Below are 24277 nucleotides of genomic sequence, written 5' to 3' on the forward strand. Positions count from 1 at the left end.
CGTCTTCAGGAAAGAAGATACCGCTACTACAACGATGCCGACATCTGAATGTTTAGCTGTTAGCTGTTTAAGTCTAAATACGACAAATACACGGTTACGGTGTCAGTGAATTGGATGAACCAGCGCCTCTGGTATTCAGGACGTCCTGCAATACCAAGTGGTATAAGATGCACGCCAATCCTTCTGCGCTGCTTTTCATTTCAGGATATTCCATTGTATTTAAGGAAAGGTGAAATTAGTATGAAAGGGATTAGAAAATGGCACATGGTATATAAAATATCCCTTCATGCATGTTGTGGCCAAATGGCGAAATGTGCACAAGAAATTTGCCCCTAAACATCCAGTTTACAGTGATAAATGAATGAATGAATGAATGGTGGCCAAAAAGTGACCAAATATTTAGTTCAAAAAGGTTCCAGAATAGTAGGCATCTCGAGATTCCATATCAATGCCTACATACACAACTTGTGTACAGTTCATTTTCGAGGTCACTGCTGTCTGTTTCGCGGTGTTTGTTATCAGTCAGTAAATGACGAGAGAGAGTGGAGTGCATGAACGAAATACTATCTCGCCATATGTGACAGTTGAATAATACATAAACCAATGGAACTGCGTGAGATAATTGGTTTGCAGAAGGCTTGGAATAGTTGCAGAAGGCTTGGAATACCAGCGATATCTTCCCAGTGGGCATCCCTCAACGAACTAAGGACGTGGTATGTATGCAAATAATTTTCACTGTCGCATTGGCATAGTGCATTTTGGACAAGTATCCTAATGGTAAGCATGCATGTTCATTGCGCAGACAAGTAAAAGTTGTTGATTCTTCCTTTCAGACAAATATTTTATTTCAGCAATGTAGGCCTTTGACTCATTATATAAACAAAATACTAATATAAAGATAGATACAAACATGCTGAATATAGGGTAACGTTTGAAATTCAAACTCTCTTATTTGTAAAAGATGAGTTTATGTCTTAGTTTTAATATAGTGGAGAGGATGTGCTTAATGTTTGTTTTACATAATTGATATTGTTACGAGTAATTAAACGCATGGAGGTTTCAGTTGCTGGAGGTCTGGTGGGTTCTGAAACACTTTTTCTTATTTCAGAATATTTACCACAGGTAAGTAGGAGATGCTGCTAGTCTTCAACAGTGTGGCTTTATACACGCAAGAAGGTACAGTTGAATATTTGTAGGTATATCTTGACATGAATCCCGAGGGTAATACCGTCAGTAAATACTTGAGTATGGCCTTTTCATGTTTATGACTGTATCAGATTCTCACGTTCAGGGCTGTCTCTCTCTGTTTTCTTCAGATTCAGATTTAGGAATCTCAATGCTGTTCTTTGACAGAGCATGTTCGAGTTTACCTCAAAAGTTGTGAAATGAAGACATGCCGTGGAGTCATTCTGTCTCTTAACAAACTTATGGAAAACCGCCATAACCCGCTTCATGCGACAGTATTCGACAAACGTGGCTAATAATAGTACACTTACGAGGTGTCCCAAAGGTAGCATGCCTTCTTAAATAATACACAATACATATGAGTATTGTTGTACTTATTTTTCAACATATACCATCCTTCTCTTCAATGCGTTTGTTCTACCGTTTCTCCCGCATATCTAACCTCTCTGAAAATCATGGTTTGTCACGTGGCCCTAAACCTCCTAAATAGCAGTAATGATCCCATGCAGCTCAAATTTACGGCCCCTGAGGACAGATTTGAGTTGAGGGAAGAAGAGAAGTCAGAATTAACAAGTTCTGGGGAATAGACTAGATAAGGGAGGATCTTGAAGTCACAGTCCGGTGCTGTCATAGTCCTGTGCCGATTGGCGAAGTTCAGTGCTTTTCTCTGATCTGATCTCGCACTATATGCGGCTTTTAATAAACGATACATTTACAGCCCCATGCAGCACTCACTGCCACTTGGCGAAGTTTCCCGCAGTGCTTTTCTCTGATCTGATCGCAACATATACGACTTTTAATAGACGATAAATCTATCCAACAGAGTCCCAGAAAACGGAGGCCATAACTTTGCCCCTGGAAGACGTTCTATTAATCTTTTAGACGCTGGCAACGCCACTTTCTTTCAATGCATACTTTGATATTTTATCTCTGAGTCTCTCCGATAGTTCTCGAGAGGCTGACGACAAACCATGACTCTCAGACGTTTGTGCTCTTCAGATAACATTCTGAGCACCAAACGGGAAGACACCTTGTTCATATGCAAATATTCTGGGATTATTCCTTCCTCTGAGAACAGCATCAGTTTTACCTTTGGTAGGCACTTCATAAGGGTCACCTTGTTTCTATAAGAATATGAATCGGGAAATAATTGAAACAACACAAGTAGGCCCAAGATTCAACTTCTTTCTATGGTCTAAAATCGTTCGGTAACCATTTATTAGAGAGATTATTGCCCTCCCCTGATTTACTCATCTGAATCTGATCTGAAAACGACAATTGAGATCGTCTGATGTGTTTCAAAGTTTGATGTACTCATAAACTGCTCACGAACATTCATGAAAAATATATTAGAAAAGTGTGTGTGACATGAATATACATACATTTGAAAGAGACAAATATGTTATAATAAGCGCCAGTGTATGCAGGCAGCAAATGTTGAGAAACCTGCTCACGTGGCATGTACATATGTAACATGTTCCGGCGACAATGGTGATAGTCATCATACATCTAGCAGAAATAGTAGATATACATGTAGTCTTATTATTATCATTTTTCATTGAACGTGTTTGTCTCTATTGAAAAAACCCCAAAGATTCAGCTGAGCTAATCTAAAAAAACTGTTTGGAAAATGGAACGCTAAATGGAAATGATGAAAAGCTTACCTGTTTTGCACCAACTACTGCTCTGTGTGTACATACCCATTCTGAAACGCAAAGTCAGTCCAGCATGTTTTGGCCAAATTCTGATAATGAATTAATACTAAATGCAACTGCAATAATACTGACCTCCCATCTTCCCAATGATTCCAAACAGCGCCTTAACATAATATCAAGGTAAACTTTTAAATACTCTGATGTTTTGAATTCTCATACTTATTCATATACTTTGTATTCATTAACACACTATGTATTCATTAACACACTATGTATTCATTAACACACTATGTTTGGTGTTCATTGATATGTGTGTGGAATTTCCTGAGGTTAATGGACATGATTTTGCATACTGTTCACATTGCTCATTTTAATGAATCCTCGCGGTTGCCAAAGCTACCTGTTATCAACGTACATTGTAGAAAGGTTCCCATTATTGTGATGATATGCTGTCCTATACGTGGAGCTCAGATCTCGAATTAGTTGAATTTCGAGTTCGGAGACTCTTGGGATGGGAAACCGTGTTTGGCAGCTTGACTCCTGAGAGTTTCTAGGACTTCAATCCTGCCTCACAACGAAGTAATGTCACACATGTGGTCTCACCTCAGACAGGTGAGTTTGTTCAACATTGCCTCTGTTCACCCAGCAGAAAATGGGTACTCATTTGGGTACAATCATGTGACTATAATCCTCTAGCGACTAACAGGCAGTTTGGGTTATTCGGGCTAATACTTATCAGATTCCGGTCACGGCGTTCTGCAAATTGTCAGATGGATATTAGGCGCTAAATAAATGGATTATCATTATATTATTGTTACTATTAAACACGAAGGGTTGAGACATTCAAAGCAATAGAGTAGACGAGCATACAAACAGAGGTGACATGTTACTTCTTACTTCACGCTAGAGAGCATAACAACATCTGTTTTCCATTATCAAACAGTTGGTGATGGGTGGCACAATTCAGTTCTACTCTAGCCAATCCCAATAATGATGATATTGACATGCTTTGCCTTTGGTAAACAGACTTGGATACGCGTGTAAAGAAGACTGAAAACGTAAACAGTTTTTAAAATTGTTTTCGCTTTGTATAAAACAGAGGTCTATTGAAAATGTTTTGAAACGTAAGTTAGTGCTAACCCTACCCGAGGTATATCAGAATATAACACAATGCAAATGTTATGTGTGTCGTTTGTATGAGTGTTCGTGAGAGTGTTGGTGTGTGAGTTGGTTCATGGAGTTGTGACAGGAAGCGGAAGTGAAACGGATTTTGGAGAGAGTGATGGTGTTCTACAAAGAACATAAGTAAGACCTTTATTGTGTTGTTATGGTGATGTGTGTGAGGTCATTTTGGAAGGAGTGTGGAATGTGTGGTGACGTGAGGAATCAGTTAGGGAAAATCAGTTGTAGAATGGTGATTGACGAGTAAAGAGCGCTGAAGTTTTGAAGATCTCATTGTCGGTATTATTTAGAAGAGTGAGGATGACCGCGGGTAGAGACACAGGACATATAAATGTAAATACCACTCTCTTCTTTCCAGCCTTCTGCTGCACAGGAGAACACATACTAGGATTCGCCATGTCACAATATGGGACAAGTCCAAATGTTGAAACTAGACAGCAGGGGCAAAAGAGAGAAGTTTGGACAAACAAACGAGAGTATATTTTGACTCAAATAGGTTTTGCTGTTGGGCTTGGAACGTTCTGGAGATTCCCCTACCTCTGCAACAGAAACGGTGGAGGTGTGAAAACTTTAATGCACGGTGGTTTATTTCAAGTACGATGACTAAGAATCATGACAAGTACAGAACAATGAAAGTCGTACATATCATTACAGGTGTCGTTTTTCTTATTTCCATGGCTACAAAATCGTGTTCCTGTTAAATTTCTAATATGGAAACAAATGTGTGAGTTGAAAACGTTAAAAGAATCGGATTCCAACTGACCTGGTGATAGGACTGTGATAGACAAATTCCCAAATCGATTCGCTTCACAAATGACAATTTTAAAACAATGCCATGCACGGAGTTTAGGCTGTACATTTGTTACAACGTTGATGAAAGGTTAATGATGAATTAACGACTGTTCCAAGTACATCGCTCAGAGACGAAGGCATGATGACACTCGAAATGTTTTACCAAACTATTCGTTGCTGATGAGCAGTAGCAGTTTCCAAGAAATGAAAAGCATCGTACTCAGTATGACATCATACATTTAACTGAAATGTTAATGCACATTTTTGTACCGAGTCTGGAATTTATGACCCTAGGATGATTACACAAATATAAAGTGGTGAGATGTAACATATGTTGTATTGGGGATTACAATTTCTTAATAAGGTACAGATTCTAATACGTTATAGGTTGAGTCTCGTACAGGAAATGACCCTAGGTTCAAAGGCATGAGTCGTCTTGCTCGTGATGTAAATTTTCATTAAACTGAAATTAAAATACACATGGCATTCAAGTTCCAATTTGAAGATGTGTACTATGCATAAGTGACGCCTATTTGCAGTACTTTGTGAGATTGGCAAGGAACAAACTTTTCAGGGGAAATAAGTCTCTCGGTTCAATTAAATGTTTGAAACTTGAATAATCCGGCCTTACTGTCTTTAGAAGTGCTGGACAAAACGTTTCATTGAATTTTATATTTCTTTCATTACAGGTGCATTCCTGATCCCTTATTTCTGCGGAATATTACTTTGCGCAGTTCCTCTCTTCTTTCTCGAGGTTGCTATCGGGCAGTTCTCCAGCAGGAGCGCTGCTCATGTTTGGGACATGTGCCCGTTGTTTAAAGGTCAGGACCTTTATGCCGTCTCATCATGTGACGGATATATCTATGATTCAACACTACTGTATTTGACAACATGCCCAATGAGGATCAGCTAAAGTCAAAGACGTGTAATACTGAAAGAACATACCTCGCGTATCTCTCCACTGATTGATGCTGTCGAGAACAATGACACATGGTTCAGTTGTTCAATAGTTGTAAAATCTTCGAAATCCTGGGTTCCCGGGCGTCCGTGCTGGTTATTCAAATGGCCAGGGACCGTTTCATAACTGTTATACTATAGGGATGGGGGTTACTGGACTGGTTAGTCTTGACTCGATTATAACAGGTAGCCGTCACTTCACTTCAACAAGAGTCATAGTCATATGACAAGCCATAGTCATAATGTACTCATTAAAGTGAACTATATGTAAGGTATATTGGTAACGTTCATTGATATATTATTATCAATGTGGATATGTGTCAATATATATTTAGAGAAGCACACCCAGGTGTCTACTGATATCAATTACATCAACACGAGCGGATAAAGTTACAAATATCCTACTGATACCGACGTATTTGATATACTGCATACCTAAAGACCATTGCATTCGTTATTCAGGTTTAATACCTGCCAAACAGGACAAATTCACGCAAACGCCTTGACACAGACATATGAATGGTGCGTCGGCCTAAAATACCCCGGACTCTACCTCACAAACCTGCTAATCTGGCACAATTTTTGTATCATTCTGCCCCGATTTCTGGAGACAAACTTAAGTCTGAGTTTTGAAATGTGAAAAAACGCATTTCACAAGAACGAACTGAAATTAGTATAAAAATCAAACTATAGTAGACAATTTGAGGTTGGAGGATAGAGACACAGTTGAGTTAAAAATTCAGCTGTTTCGAATTGTGAAACTCAGTTTGTGATTTGATTAAAAACTTAAGTTTATTTCGAGAAGTCGGAGCTCTGTCTTCATACATAGTTCGTGGGCTGCCGGACCTTTTACGATCAGTTTCATGACCATTTGCTTTGCATTTCTGGTAGAACTTGATCATACCATGAATGGAAGTAGTGCATTTGAATTATGAAGCCATGATCTGGTGCACATTCTTCCAAGCCATTCCCAACTCTCTGAAGATAATAATTTGACCCCATTCAACTTCTGTCCAATGTCGCCATCCAGCCATGCTTTCTGATGAACAGATGCCTTGAAAACCGGGTCTTGTTTCCATGCAAAATTTGGTGCAAAGTGAAACTATGCCTTTTTAGTATTTCAGAAAATATCGTCGAATTACACCAGCCCAATTCATAAAACTTTCATTTTGACATCTTAAACTCGTTACTAGTTTCATCACAGTAAAACATTATAATAGTTGGCATGATAAAAGTGAAAAATGGCCTTTGTGCTTACCTACCTCCCTTCCTGGTACTGCATAGAAACTCCGCATGAAATGGGTAGCATAGATGACAGCAATGAAGGCATACCTTTACCATACATTTTTACTTTATTTCCAATGGCTACATTGTATTTGCATATTAAGTGTATCATATCAGCACTAATTGATACGTTTACAACAAATATACCCGACCGGATGATGTGTGGAACATTAAGCTTTGGAAGATTTGGAAATGTAACGGACTTCTGTTATACAGCTCACAGAAGACACGCGTGAGATTCATTTTATCGAACAAAAATCACTTTTCACTCAAAGAAAATGAACACGGTACTGCCATTAGACTTGCAGTGCAGCGATATGATATTGTAGCAGTGTGACGTCATGAAATCTTTGACGTCTTAGCATTGTGAGGCATGTAATTGATGACGTCAGGGCATTGTACAAATCTACTGTCAAAACGATATCTTCTTGGAGATGTCGTTTAATCTTACACTAGCAATATATCCACTGGAACACTGATTTGGATGATACAATCTCTTACTTTTGTAACTGTCACACTGGGATCTTTCTTCACTGTTGTCTTTTGTTTTCAGGCATTGGCATCTCACAGGCCGTAGTGTGTTTCATCAGTTCAATTTCCTACAATCTGATTATTGTGTGGACCCTGTACTATTTGTATCAGTCATTTTGGCCCATGTTGCCTTGGACGACGTGCAACAACTGGTGGAATACGGCGCTATGTACAGATGACATAGGCAGTAACACAACTTACAACGACAGCAATTACCGGTTGATGAATGACCCTAGGATCACCGCTCCGTGGAGAAAACCGAACGAGACATTGACAGCCTCTGAAGAATTTTGGCAGTTAGTTTAAATGCGCGTTTTTACTACGGTAGATGGAAAGCATTAGTCATTTCAACTTGGACAGTATTGATAGCAGTATTCCCGCTATCCTTCTATCCTCAAATAATATTCAAGTTCAGTGAAGCGAAGACAGTTTGATAATATCATCCTCCAAAGCGAAAAGAATAAAAAGAAGAAAAAATAAAAAAGAAGACAAACAGTGTTGAAATGAATTGCTAGAAATTGACGTCTCCAATACTTGGTATGGAAGGTCAAATTATATCCTCTGTAGAAATCCAACAGGTTAAGGAGGTAAAGACGTCGTTCTATAATATGTCCGACTTAGGCAGTTGCAGAATAAAGCGTGCAGTCAGACTGGTTCAGAAAGGAGAAGAAAGAACTGCATAAAAATACTTCCATTTCCATCTGCAGATACAATGCTATTAAGGTTTCCGATGGCGTTGAAACATTAGGGTCGGTCCAGGACCACCTGCTTCTGTGTTCAGCTGCATCCTGGGCGATCTTGTTCCTCTGTATGATGTCGGGAGTCAAATCAGTTGGAAAAGTGAGTATGATACTTTGACCACTTGAGCGAAAGCCACAACCACACATTTTACGTTTTATCGAGAGAATATGTTCTTCAGTTGATGTTTTGCAGTTTCTACCGGAAAGTAATTACAATCAGGTAATTGTGGATTCAAACCCACAGTCACAGAATTCTGAGACGCTAAAGACAAGGCTTACTTTGTTGTTGTTAACCTCTCAGTTGACAGTATTCCAGCTATGCGACAGCGGTTTGTAAATAAACAAGTCTCGGACTCCAGACATTGATACCATCAGCACAAATGAAAGCAAATGGATACTCTGAAATGAAACAAGCAAGTCAGCGAGTTATACCCCCCGATCCTCTTAGCTGCCGAAGATCAATTCTAACCCTGATCTTCACGAGTATAGGACGATGGTTGATTATACTAATGTAACTATTATGTTCCTTGCCCTGTACAGTGACACTATCTTATATTGCAGGTAGTCTATGTGACGGCCGTGTTGCCTTACATCCTGCTGACGGTGCTGCTGATCAGGTCGTGCATGATGCCGGGGTCGGTGGACGGACTTCTGTATTTCCTTAGACCGGATTTTTCAAAATTACACTCAGTCCAGGTAACATTACTCGATCTGTCTGTTGGATACGGGCATATGCTGTCCATTTAATGTTTTCACACTAAACTAATAGTTTCAAAACCACCAAAAAAGATCCAGATTGCGATTTTTTTGTATGATAACGATGATATGAGGGTGGACAGGTGCTTGTCAGTTCACAGGCATTTATTTGAAATTATAAGTAGAAAATATAACACGCATCTGTTTTGTTTCGTTTCGTTTGTTTACTGTTAAAAATCGAATCTAATAAAACGGTGGTTTGGATATTAATGAATCTGGGCAAGACAGTAAATAACCTACGCAACCAAAACATGATAGCAGGTTTGATATCCATATGTATGACATTATCCAGAAACTGAATTGTATGATTCTTCATGGATTTAGTGAAATGATGTTTATGATTTATGTGTTTTTGGGGTGAACGTGGCAGGGGTAAAATTCGAAATTTGGATGTAGTGTTATAGGCTTTAGACAAATGAAAATGGTTTCAACTGTAATGAGTTTGTGGTGACGGTAGGTGTGGCTGGAGGCGTTACTGCAGAGTTTCTACTCTCTGAATACAACGTATGGCGGTCTCATCACCATGGGCAGTTTCAACCCCTTCAACAATAATTGTATCAGGTAATCAACTTATGCTCAGGATCAAGAATTCAAAGCCTACATCACATGGCACATGACATACATTTTAAAAAACAAAATGACTGAAACATGTACATCATTACCTGCATAAAATAGATTATTGCCATTAACATCAACAGATCAATAATGTTTTAAATTTCCAGTTAGAATATTGTATCTTTTATAATATTTATACATAGATCTAATTTGTATTTCCAACTTAAGGGATGTGGTGTTGGTTACAATCATTAGCCAGCTGAGCTGTATCTTCTGTGGCTTCACCGTCTTCTCTACTCTGAGTTTTATGGCCACTGAGGCTCAGGTACCCATATCTGAAGTAGTATCCTCAGGTTTGTACATTACTGATCTCATCTGACGAATAATAGATGTGACAAGGCCCTCGTCACATTCATAAGACATTTCGGCTAGTAGTGCCGATTGGACAGCTGTAAATATATCATAAGCATATACGGCTTGACAAGTATTAGATGAACCAACGCGTTTGTGACAAGCAGGCGGGGCAAGTAATCTGGACGAATACACGTGGTTATTACAGGTAGATTGGCGATTAAGCACGTGCAATACATGCTGACCGTGGCGTGAAATCAATACCATTGCTGTGTAACACGTGTCTCTTTGAGCGATTTAGGTCAGCAAAACAACATCGCGACACGATTCGAGCGAGGTAATTGAACTTTTCAATATTTACACGACAACCTGCTTCCTTCTTGTTCTGAAGGGCGTCCCCATGTATGCAAATTGGGGTCATTTGTCAGGTCGTGGCTCAACTAATACTTGTCAAGCAGTAATAGTTTCAACAGCATTACTGCTGTACAATGTTGCTTATAAACAAATCACCTGGACCGGATAATCCATGCTTGTCCTCATGCAATAGGATATACGATGTCAAAGGATGTGCTTATGAATCGCGAAAATGTGAGTGTATCCTGCACAACCAGTGGCAGCTGTCATAAACATATGCCAAGTCAATTGTTCCCCTGAAATAACTCATGCCTTAAAACACATCTTTTCATGATGTATCTCTAATATATTCATTTCATCTTCACTGTGTACCAGTAATGTTTTACCCCATCTTTGTACATATTTGTAAATTTTCTGCCGTTTAGGTAATATACTTAATGTTTCTGTCATGCGTATTGAGCATTTGTCTAGCACGTGGAGTTGTATTACCTCAAAAGTTGTGAAATATAAACACCAAAGACTGGAGCTGTTAAAATTGCTCCATGTGAAAGGAATGTTGACTACGTGAAAGGTGAAATCATCATTTTTCGTCACACAGCTTTGTGGAGAGTCAAACTCAGTTATGTTAAGTTGAACTTGCGCTAATACGTCTAAATATTTCATGACAAGATGGTGAATCGGATTGAAGACTTTACGTCGGGGCAACATTAAGTTCGAGACAACAGTATTTTACTGGACTTCCCTCTCCGCTAGGAGAACATAAGTATGTACCGCATGCATACTGGGTAAATAAGGCTAATTAAGACTAAGTCCAGTCGGATAGAGACAGAAGTTTATCATGTGTGGTGATACACAATGTTAAAATACATATTAGTGGTTGTTACATAATGTATTTCCTGCAGACTTCGTGTCATGAAATGAGATGAAAAATGCGCTCTTGTGCATATTCAACACAATTGTATTCTACCATATACTGTGATTTCACTTTCTTAGAAAAGTACAGATTCTAGTACGTGTGTTAGACTGAGTTGCATCCGGTATTCGATATCTGGTGGCTGAGCAGACTAGGCGCCTGACTAACTGTTCTGGCGATTAGGTGACAGATTCTGAGGGTGTAGGTACGGGAATTTCTTCTTTACTAAGAAAGTGTAATATAAAATGTTACATATGATAATTTGACCACGTTCTATAGAGTAATGTGTATTAACATTTATACACACTTACCTGCTAAATGTCCACGTCAATAAAAGGCTAACATAAGCATAAAACCAAATACCATGAACAATAGAATACCTGTTCTAATCAGAATCTAGTGTACGATTGGCTTTGTGAGAAGCATGGCTTATTGAATCACTTTCAAACAGTGATTATTGATGCCATTTCATGTGTCTGAAAAATGTGATTTATCATCGCATATATCATGTCACGCTTTTCACATCACGACCCTTGAAGGTCCCGGGGTAGAATAGGTCTTCAGTAACCCATAAAAGGCGACTATGCGTGTTGTAAGAGGCGACTAACTGGGTCAGGTGGTCAGTGACGCTGACTTGGTTGACGCATGTCGTCGGTTCCCAATTGTGCAGATCGATGCTCATGTTGTTGATCACTGGATTGTCCTTTCCAGACTCGATTATTTACAGACCGCCACCCTACGGCTGGAATATTGCTGAGTGCGGCGTAAAACTAAACTCACTTACTCATTTTCACATCACTCGTTATCACATTCTATTCATTCAAACATGTAATTTAGATCAGCAACCACAGATTTTCTGTGATGTTCAAGTCTGGTAAATGGGATGGCCATGATACACTTTTGATTTCAGTCGTAATTTTCCAATCTTTTGTAAACAAATCTCGTAACAATCATCATCCGTGAAGTGTTTGGCAATGACAGGAAACAGGTTTTCGTCCAAAATAGATACATACTTTTCACTGTTGATAATCCATTAACCTGGACCTTCAGCCCCATGGTAGGAAATCCATACCCAAATCATCACAGATGACCCTTCCTTTTCCTGAACATCTGGACACCTGCTGCCATAACAATATGGTTTGAATTCCTGTTCTCCAAACAGCAATATTGTAATTTTTCCAGTCATGACTTTCATCATGAAATATCACTTTACACCAGTTAGTTTGAGTTCTCCAATGGAAATCTGTCATATACAATTTCATTCTCTTTGTTCTGTTCATAACACTTACTATCAACTTCCTCACTGATAGCTTTCTCACCGCTCTGTCAAAGGTGGGGGTCTGCAGCGTCTGGGCATATTCTCCATTGCTATCTTTTATCGTCATTGAATAACGGAACAATTACAATAATTTCCATCAAACGATCCTTTGGGTCTTAGAGCAACGTCCAAACTTGTTCACAAACAAACCTGGTGCACCGAGTGAAATGAAAAAGCGTGATTGCGAATTACTTCATCCGTTTTATGTGTCAGTAAAGATAAATGCTGAAAATAACCTGCCGATGGAATAAAATATAGCATTAGTACATAACATGTCAGTTTAGGGCTCGTTGAACTCGGTTTGCTCTGAAAAGAGGCAAACTCGTACGAAACGATGCGTGGACTTGACACAGCACACCGAGGGAAGTCACTGAGAGTCTCAGTCACTCGAGTGGATGGCGCAACGATCAGGTCATCGGTGTGAGTGCTCTTCAATGGCAGTTGGTCATCCTGTGCCCTTGCTAGCTGACCAATGCATTTGTAAAAATCCATATGTTTACGTCGCCATTTGTTGTGTTATGCCACAAGGTATTGGACAGAACAAATTGCTGAGTCATGAAGTAGATGTGGCATTGGGTTATTTTCACTGCAGTGAACATATCAGATTTCTGTCACAAAAGTGAAAATATCACTTTCTCAGAAATCTCAGTCTTTAACACATATGAATATCATAATTGTCCTTACTTACCGCTTTCTTCGTAAATTCTCCTTAAGGATCAGGACTTAGGTTTATCATCTATCCCGAGGCTATATCCAAGCTACCTTTATCCCAGCTCTGGGCTGTCCTGTTCTTCCTCACACTGCTTACTGTTGGGATTGACTCCATGGTAAAGTATCAGAACCAGCAAATGTATTGACTGATAAAGAGCATCTATTGGTGGACTCCTTTTTAAATTTTATAAGCCAGACAGTCTATTGATAGATTTCATATTAAGGTTTTTGAACCAGCTAATCTATTGGTTGACTATGTGGTACAGTTTAGGAGCCTACAAAGCTGCTGAATAACTTCATGGTATAGTATGGAGACCCGCATATTAGGTGAATGATTGCCTGGTAAAGAACCTACAATGCTACTCAATACCTTTATGGTAAAGAATAGGAACCTGCGAATCTACTGACTGATTTATGGTAAGGACTCGGAACCAGGAAATCAACTTTCTCACTTGATGGTTCAGAATAGGAACAAGGTAATGCCTTCATAACAGCATCAAATATCTTGATGTAGCAAGTCTTGTTTCATACTGTTTTACCCATTTATACCCAACATACAGCATACTTGAAGATCACTTTGAAGTCATTCGCCCTTTTAGAGACTACTAAATAGAGTCACGCAAAATATATGGTTAGAATAGTATAGAGACTTCATATCAGATAAGTAATGTGTTTGTAACAACTTGTGGGATATTAGGAAAGTGTAAGATTTTACAAGTTTTGAAATACAATACAACACATTCCATTCTTATATGGTCATTTCTGTATGAATGTATGTAATTAGTCTGAATTGATGCAAGTATCACGATATTTTGCATTCAACTCTTTGACATGACATTATGATTATGTTTCAGTTTGGTACAGTTGAATGTGTAATCTCTGGTATTCTAGAAGCTTCTCCAAAGAGGATTCAATCAAAACGAGCGCTGACCACGCTCGCTGTGTGTGTGGTTAGCTTTCTGCTCACCATTCCCTTTGTTACAGAGGTAAGAAACTCTGACTTATGACATGATTTTCAATTTGAATGAAATAGATAAAAAACATTCAAACATGTTTAGACATATCTGCCCAAAACACATACATTGTAAGATTCTCAGTACGTGATATTTATAAAACACTTTGAATCGTAAACCTTAATTACGGAAGGAATTTCTAGACGCTTTTTAATGAGATGTGAATATATCTACATATTTTGCTCATTTATGAGAGTCCTATCAGTTAGGATAATGCTTTTGTTTATATGTAGTCTATATACAACGAACACACAAGGTTTAAGAAGTTATATCGAATTCTAGTAATGTATGTCAAATGGTCAATAAACTTTATGTTCATAAAAAAGACTTTCTTCTTATCTTAAAACGACTAACAACTGTTCTTATCCCATGACAAACGGACTGCTGTGTGAGAAAACGCTGTTTTAGGGACAGACAGTAGGAATGTGAAGTACATTTTCGATTAACTATAACGTGACATATATAGTCGAGACCCAAAAGACTCGAAGGCAGATTTGAAGGAAATATTAGTGTTCCTTGTTTTAAGCATCATCTTTGTCATTGTGATATTTCTGACAAATTAGTTACCTTGTAGGTACCTTAAATTCGTAGGTATTGGTAGACTCACCCCGAAGATATAAAGAGGATGGGGTTGAATTCGTTTCCGGGGCAGTGTTAAAAAATCATGCCACACGATTCATCCAAACCAAGTATTAATCAATTGCTGAAGTGGCACTATTTTGGAATGTTAAGATAATGAATATGTTTGCTGTTTCCATGGCAAAAGGTTTGACTCTGATTCTGTTCATCGTCGTGTTTTGGACGATGTTGGATATGTATTCTTTCATGAACGTGTGCGCACAACAAAGACCAGGTTGTCAAATGTTGCCTGTAGCTATTCGGGATCTTTTTAAATATATTTTTTCCTTTGACTTTGATATGGAAGTCTTGTGATGCTTTCGACAGCTCAGTAACTACTTTTGTATAGGGGTGGAAAGATTTGACAGAAAGAAACAGAAGTAACTGTCTCATGATTTGTGTTTTCCGTAATGGATCGTCTTCACACATGCCGTATTGATCTGGATGAACATGTGGATAGGTGTCTTCGTACTGCCTTGTACAGCAAACGGTTGTAACATTCTAAACAATGTATTGAAGCAGCGACTTACTTTTACTGATATGTTTTTAACATGGACTTACGGTGCTTATGAATGAAGACTGACATAATGGTGATGTGACGTAATACCCAACTCACACGTAAGGTCACGCGATGACACGTCTGCTGATTAACTCTCGCTTGTTTCCAGAATACGATTATTTTACTATTTTTGACTACACAATTGATACTTGTTTAATATGATTATGAACTACATATTTTCAAGGGGTGTAGTTTATGTTTTTATGATAGACGTGCCTTACAGGAAGAAAACTACCAAAACGATATCCTTCCGTTCACAATGTCTACAAAGGAACATATAATGTCCTGGTTGTTCACTAAATGTGCAAATTCAACATTTCAGGGAGGCGTGTACCTCTTCCAGTTACTGGACTGGTACTCATCTTCCTTCAATACGTTTCTGACTGGTTTCCTCGAATGTGTCGTCATTTGTTGGATCTATGGTAAGTGAACCCTAAGAATAAATGTATTCCGAGAGGGTTAGCTGTCTATTTATGTATGTAACATAACCTACACTTTCAGTTCCGTACTTCCTTGTATAACTGACGTGAAGGTAATTTGTTCCCCGTCTATGTTATTGGCTGATGTGGTTAGTTGTCTGATGTTACATGTTTTGTACAAGGTCTCTCAGTATATAGAATCTGATTACTACCATTAACATTTTCTCATTTCTGTGTACAGTAACCGGCGCTAAAGTGATTTACATCATAAAACAGAGAGGCAAATGCTATTTAAGATCAAAGGAGTACTTTTCACGTTGCCTGTGCTATTTGTATGTTCCAGGTTCTGAGAGGTTCAGCAAGGATATCAAAACGATGCTGGGCCGTCGTCCTCCAGCTTTACTGAGATTTCTGTTGTCATATGTCACCCCAGTTATTCTCTTTGTGCGTCATATTGGTTGATTATAATTGTCATATGTCTAAATTTTGTGGAATGCAACACGCCGCAATATTGCACTTTATTATTGTGCATTGTAAATAATGGACTGTGGATCAGAAAATACAAGGAATGATATCATGATCACCAATCTACTCAAATGGAAGGCGATAACATGCATGAACAAAGTCACCGAACCTGATCACAATCCCTTCAGGCACCCCTTACTACAAGCATGGATTCCTGAGGACCAAGTATACCGAGGAAGAAAATAAGGGATCACATGAAAGCACGAGTGTTCCTTTTTTATTTTTTCAAGGTTTCTTCACAAGGTACACGATACAATCTTGTGAAGAAACCTGAAAAAATATAAAGGAACACTTGTGCTTTCATCTGATCCCTTATTGTTTTCCCTCAGTATAGTATCCAGATCTCCTCAAGGGCTGTCTTGTAGAATGTTAAAGTAGTATTGATGCAAATGTATTCTCTAATCTAGCTTGTGACCTGCATCTCTAAACAGTTGGTTCTAGCACTTATTGTCCACTTGAGGATGCACCGCCGTTTCCTTTACTATGAAGTTTTGGCATTTCTTTTAACATCGGTTCATATCTAAGACTGCAGTCCGCGTGTATGTATTACATTTGTTGTCTCAGTAATAGCATTGTACTATTGTTCATGAGAACCTTATCCCTACCTTATTGTGATTAGCTTGTATTCAGATATCAGTCCTTTTCTGTCGTATGTCTTCTGCTAAAGTATAGGAGTTATTGTTAACGTTCCTCTGTCGCGAGTCTTATGTTAAGGTATGGACATTCCAGTCACCTTACCTCACAGTGGTCTATATTTCTTGGTTTGCAGGCTTCTATCATCGTTTCCTTGTTTGGGTACGACCCTCCCAGCTATGGCAGGTACCTGTACCCAGAGATTGCCAAAATAATGGGAATTATTTTGGCAGTTGGATTTTCAGTGCCAATACCTGTCATGTTTGTGTACGAGTGTCTCAGGAAGAAAGGAAGTCTCTGTCAGGTTAGTTTTCACTGCAACGTTTGAACACTCTTTCATGACACTCAGTTCAATAGTAATACCTTATTGAATTCTCACAAACCACATTATGATTAACAGTGCTGCCCGTCTTACACTTGTATGTTTAGTGGTATTGTCCAAATTACTAGTTGTAAGTTTAAATGGGTTTCATTCAGTTTAACTGAACGTACTGTTAATGATCAGATTAAACACATACGTTCACAACATGTGCGCTGGTTTGACTGAGTATAACTGAATGTTCTGTTAATGATGATTATGAGCACTTCCTTTCACAGCTTGCACGCTAGGTTAGACTCAGTGTAACTGAATGTTCTGTTAATGATCAGTATGAACACTTCCTTTCACAGCATGTTCGCTTGGTTAGACTCAGTATAACTGAAAGTTCTGTTAATGATCAGTATGAACACTTCCTTTCACAGCATGCACGCTTGGTTAGACTCAGTATAACTGAAAGTTCTGTTAATGATCAGTATGAACACTTCCTTTCACAGCATGCACGCTTGGTTAGACTAAGTATAACTGAATGTTCTGTTAATGATCAGTATGAACACTTCCTTTCACAGCATGCACGCTTGGTTAGACTCAGTATAACTGAAAGCTCTGTTAATGATCAGTATGAACACTTCCTTTCACAGCATGCACGCTTGGTTAGACTCAGTATAACTGAAGTTCTGTTAATGATCAGTATGAACACTTCCTTTCACAGCATGCACGCTTGGTTAGACTAAGTATAACTGAAGGTTCTGTTAATGATCAGTATGAACACTTCCTTTCACAGCATGCACGCTTGGTTAGACTCAGTATAACTGAAAGTTCTGTTAATGATCAGTATGAACACTTCCTTTCACAGCATGCACGCTTGGTTAGACTCAGTATAACTGAAAGGTCTGTTAATGATCAGTATGAGCACTTCCTTTCACAGCATGCACGCTTGGTTAGACTCAGTATAACTGAAAGCCCTGTTAATGATCAGTATGAACACTTCCTTTCACAGCATGTTCGCTTGGTTAGACTCAGTATAACTGAAAGTTCTGTTAATGATCAGTATGAACACTTCCTTTCACAGCATGCACGCTTGGTTAGACTCAGTATAACTGAAAGCCCTGTTAATGATCAGTATGAACACTTCCTTTCACAGCATGTTCGCTTGGTTAGACTCAGTATAACTGAAAGTTCTGTTAATGATCAGTATGAACACTTCCTTTCACAGCATGCACGCTTGGTTAGACTCAGTATAACTGAAAGTTCTGTTAATGATCAGTATGAACACTTCCTTTCACAGCATGCACGCTTGGTTAGACTCAGTATAACTGAAAGGTCTGTTAATGATCAGTATGAACACTTCCTTTCACAGCATGCACGCTTGGTTAGACTAAGTATAACTGAATGTTCTGTTAATGATCAGTATGAACACTTCCTTTCACAGCATGCACGCTTGGTTAGACTCAGTATAACTGAAAGTTCTATTAATGATCAGTATGAACACTTCCTTTCACAGCATGCACGCTTGGTTAGACTCAGTATAACTGAAAGCCCTGTTAATGATCAGTATGAACACTTCCTTTCACAGCATGTTCGCTTGGTTACACTCAGTATAACTGAAAGTTCTGTTAATGATCAGTATGAACACTTCCTTTCACAGCATGCACGCTTGGTTAGACTCAGTATAACTGAAAGTTCTGTTAATGATCAGTATGAACACTTCCTTTCACAGCATGCACGCTTGGTTAGACTCAGTATAACTGAAAGGTCTGTTAATGATCAGTATGAACACTTCCTTTCACAGCATGCACGCTTGGTTAGACTAAGTATAACTGAATGTTCTGTTAATGATCAGTATGAACACTTCCTTTCACAGCATGCACGCTTGGTTAGACTCAGTATAACTGAAAGTTCTGTTAATGATCAGTATGAACACTTCCTTTCACAGCATGCACGCTTGGTTAGACTCAGTATAACTGAAAGTTCTGTTAATGATCAGTATGAACACTTCCTTTCACAGCATGCACGCTTGGTTAGACTCAGTATAACTGAAGGTTCTGTTAATGATCAGTATGAACACTTCCTTTCACAGCATGCACGCTTGGTTATACTCAGTATAACTGAAAGGTCTGTTAATGATCAGTATGAACACTTCCTTTCACAGCATGCACGCTTGGTTAGACTCAGTATAACTGAAAGTTCTGTTAATGATCAGTATGAACACTTCCTTTCACAGCATGCACGCTTGGTTAGACTCAGTATAACTGAAATTTCTGTTAATGATCAGTATGAACACTTCCTTTCACAGCATGTTCGCTTGGTTAGACTCAGTATAACTGAAAGTTCTATTAATGATCAGTATGAACACTTCCTTTCACAGCATGCACGCTTGGTTAGACTCAGTATAGCTGAAAGTTCTGTTAATGATCAGTATGAACACTTCCTTTCACAGCATGCACGCTTGGTTAGACTCAGTATAACTGAAAGGTCTGTTAATGATCAGTATGAACACTTCCTTTCACAGCATGCACGCTTGGTTAGACTAAGTATAACTGAATGTTCTGTTAATGATCAGTATGAACACTTCCTTTCACAGCATGCACGCTTGGTTAGACTCAGTATAACTGAAAGTTCTGTTAATGATCAGTATGAACACTTCCTTTCACAGCATGCACGCTTGGTTAGACTCAGTATAACTGAAAGTTCTGTTAATGATCAGTATGAACACTTCCTTTCACAGCATGCACGCTTGGTTAGACTCAGTATAACTGAAGGTTCTGTTAATGATCAGTATGAACACTTCCTTTCACAGCATGCACGCTTGGTTATACTCAGTATAACTGAAAGGTCTGTTAATGATCAGTATGAACACTTCCTTTCACAGCATGTTCGCTTGGTTAGACTCAGTATAACTGAAAGTTCTGTTAATGATCAGTATGAACACTTCCTTTCACAGCATGCACGCTTGGTTAGACTCAGTATAACTGAAAGCCCTGTTAATGATCAGTATGAACACTTCCTTTCACAGCATGTTCGCTTGGTTAGACTCAGTATAACTGAAAGTTCTGTTAATGATCAGTATGAACACTTCCTTTCACAGCATGCACGCTTGGTTAGACTAAGTATAACTGAATGTTCTGTTAATGATCAGTATGAACACTTCCTTTCACAGCATGCACGCTTGGTTAGACTCAGTATAACTGAAAGCTCTGTTAATGATCAGTATGAACACTTCCTTTCACAGCATGCACGCTTGGTTAGACTCAGTATAACTGAAGTTCTGTTAATGATCAGTATGAACACTTCCTTTCACAGCATGCACGCTTGGTTAGACTAAGTATAACTGAAGGTTCTGTTAATGATCAGTATGAACACTTCCTTTCACAGCATGCACGCTTGGTTATACTCAGTATAACTGAAAGCCCTGTTAATGATCAGTATGAACACTTCCTTTCACAGCATGTTCGCTTGGTTAGACTCAGTATAACTGAAAGTTCTGTTAATGATCAGTATGAACACTTCCTTTCACAGCATGCACGCTTGGTTAGACTCAGTATAACTGAAAGCCCTGTTAATGATCAGTATGAACACTTCCTTTCACAGCATGTTCGCTTGGTTAGACTCAGTATAACTGAAAGTTCTGTTAATGATCAGTATGAACACTTCCTTTCACAGCATGCACGCTTGGTTAGACTCAGTATAACTGAAAGTTCTGTTAATGATCAGTATGAACACTTCCTTTCACAGCATGCACGCTTGGTTAGACTCAGTATAACTGAAAGGTCTGTTAATGATCAGTATGAACACTTCCTTTCACAGCATGCACGCTTGGTTAGACTAAGTATAACTGAATGTTCTGTTAATGATCAGTATGAACACTTCCTTTCACAGCATGCACGCTTGGTTAGACTCAGTATAACTGAAAGTTCTATTAATGATCAGTATGAACACTTCCTTTCACAGCATGCACGCTTGGTTAGACTCAGTATAACTGAAAGCCCTGTTAATGATCAGTATGAACACTTCCTTTCACAGCATGTTCGCTTGGTTAGACTCAGTATAACTGAAAGTTCTGTTAATGATCAATATGAACACTTCCTTTCACAGCATGCACGCTTGGTTAGACTCAGTATAACTGAAAGTTCTGTTAATGATCAGTATGAACACTTCCTTTCACAGCATGCACGCTTGGTTAGACTCAGTATAACTGAAAGGTCTGTTAATGATCAGTATGAACACTTCCTTTCACAGCATGCACGCTTGGTTAGACTAAGTATAACTGAATGTTCTGTTAATGATCAGTATGAACACTTCCTTTCACAGCATGCACGCTTGGTTAGACTCAGTATAACTGAAAGTTCTGTTAATGATCAGTATGAACACTTCCTTTCACAGCATGCACGCTTGGTTAGACTCAGTATAACTGAAAGTTCTGTTAATGATCAGTATGAACACTTCCTTTCACAGCATGCACGCTTGGTTAGACTCAGTATAACTGAAGGTTCTGTTAATGATCAGTATGAACACTTCCTTTCACAGCATGCACGCTTGGTTATACTCAGTATAACTGAAAGGTCTGTTAATGATCAGTATGAACACTTCCTTTCACAGCATGCACGCTTGGTTAGACTCAGTATAACTGAAAGTTCTGTTAATGATCAGTATGAACACTTCCTTTCACAGCATGCACGCTTGGTTAGACTCAGTATAACTGAAAGTTCTGTTAATGATCAGTATGAACACTTCCTTTCACAGCATGTTCGCTTGGTTAGACTCAGTATAACTGAAAGTTCTATTAATGATCAGTATGAACACTTCCTTTCACAGCATGCACGCTTGGTTAGACTCAGTATAACTGAAAGTTCTGTTAATGATCAGTATGAACACTTCCTTTCACAGCATGCACGCTTGGTTAGACTCAGTATAACTGAAAGGTCTGTTAATGATCAGTATGAACACTTCCTTTCACAGCATGCACGCTTGGTTAGACTAAGTATAACTGAATGTTCTGTTAATGATCAGTATGAACACTTCCTTTCACAGCATGCACGCTTGGTTAGACTCAGTATAACTGAAAGTTCTGTTAATGATCAGTATGAACACTTCCTTTCACAGCATGCACGCTTGGTTAGACTCAGTATAACTGAAAGTTCTGTTAATGATCAGTATGAACACTTCCTTTCACAGCATGCACGCTTGGTTAGACTCAGTATAACTGAAGGTTCTGTTAATGATCAGTATGAACACTTCCTTTCACAGCATGCACGCTTGGTTATACTCAGTATAACTGAAAGGTCTGTTAATGATCAGTATGAACACTTCCTTTCACAGCATGCACGCTTGGTTAGACTCAGTATAACTGAAAGTTCTGTTAATGATCAGTATGAACACTTCCTTTCACAGCATGCACGCTTGGTTAGACTCAGTATAACTGAAAGTTCTGTTAATGATCAGTATGAACACTTCCTTTCACAGCATGTTCGCTTGGTTAGACTCAGTATAACTGAAAGTTCTATTAATGATCAGTATGAACACTTCCTTTCACAGCATGCACGCTTGGTTAGACTCAGTATAGCTGAAAGTTCTGTTAATGATCAGTATGAACACTTCCTTTCACAGCATGCACGCTTGGTTAGACTCAGTATAACTGAAAGCTCTGTTAATGATCAGTATGAACACTTCCTTTCACAGCATGTTCGCTTGGTTAGACTCAGTATAACTGAAAGTTCTGTTAATGATCAGTATGAACACTTCCTTTCACAGCATGCACGCTTGGTTAGACTAAGTATAACTGAAGGTTCTGTTAATGATCATGATGACCACTTTCTTTCACAGCGTGTGCGCCTTGCGAGCCAACCAACACCAGACTGGGGACCCTTGTATGACCGGACTGACATAGGCATCAGACTGATGCCGCTGACGGGCATCACGGAAGCAGACAGACATGCCTAAATGAAAGAAGACATCCTATGCAAATATAAAAAGGAGACAGTGAGTTCTGCTCATTGTGAGTTTGCAGTTTCATGGAGACTGTAACCTGTGAAATGTGGTTTGACTTTCTTCAAAGTACATCTGCAAATGTTACCTTTGTTATATGAATAATGGTTATTCATATATACAAACCACTCTGAACCATTTATCCGTATGATTTTTGCATTCTCACATGCACAGTCTACATGACTGATCTACAGTCAGACCTCTTGTCAGAACGCTTTGGTTTTTATTGAATTGTTCGGATATACGAATCATTCGGATGTCTGAATCAGGACCTAGGCGGTTGGCTACATGTGTATAGCATAACATAACATAAATTACATTGGCTTGAAAAAGTCTTTGATTGATGACTGTTGGCGGGCAGCAGAGTTATTATTTGCTGCTTGAAATTTTAATAACAGTTCCAGATTTCCAGATGTCCCCGGCATTTTTGAAGTGTTAAATCAGATCTTCGATGTGAGATCTCACCTGGTGTGACGTGAGTGTTTGCCGTATGATTCCTGCATCCATGGGTTGGATCTGTGCGGTTGTGTTCGGCGGCAGGAAATGGACAGTAACATTTGTCAGATTCTTGCAGTTGTGACTTGATGCATTGTCAAGAAGCAATATCACCCCCCTTCCACGTGATCTCATTTGTCGGTCAAAAAACAGCAGCCAATCACGAAAGAGATCTGCTGTCATCTGCATAAGGACTGACACCCCCAGTCGTCATTATTTATGCTTACCCAATCAACGATTCGACTCAGTGTCAACTCAGCGTTAAACTTTAATTGTTTCTTCTCTAATTAACCTACATGCTCGGTGATAAATACATGTCTTCAATATGCAATAAATTAACTAGCTAGACACAAAATGAATTTGCAAGCGGCAGACATGATAGACTTCGTGTTTTGATATCTTGCCGACAACAAAGGTAAAAGCAGTGATC

The 24277-nt window shown here is 38.9% G+C and overlaps 1 protein-coding gene across 1 annotated transcript; it reads left to right on the plus strand.

Annotated features, from left to right (window-relative positions):
• The first annotated feature begins 4418 nt into the window (after nt 1-4418).
• LOC137257539 (sodium- and chloride-dependent glycine transporter 2-like) lies at nt 4419-23307 on the plus strand. The gene is made up of 13 exons (XM_067794865.1): nt 4419-4581; nt 5504-5635; nt 7609-7882; nt 8294-8426; nt 8888-9022; nt 9540-9643; nt 9866-9990; nt 13288-13400; nt 14139-14270; nt 15797-15896; nt 16237-16337; nt 17188-17355; nt 23191-23307. Exons 1-13 carry the CDS (start codon nt 4419-4421, stop codon nt 23305-23307), a joined length of 1797 nt encoding a protein of 598 aa, XP_067650966.1.
• Nucleotides 23308-24277: the final 970 nt, after the last annotated feature.

Source organism: Haliotis asinina, chromosome 12, assembly GCF_037392515.1.
Source record: "Haliotis asinina isolate JCU_RB_2024 chromosome 12, JCU_Hal_asi_v2, whole genome shotgun sequence".
Classification (NCBI taxonomy): domain Eukaryota; kingdom Metazoa; phylum Mollusca; class Gastropoda; order Lepetellida; family Haliotidae; genus Haliotis; species Haliotis asinina.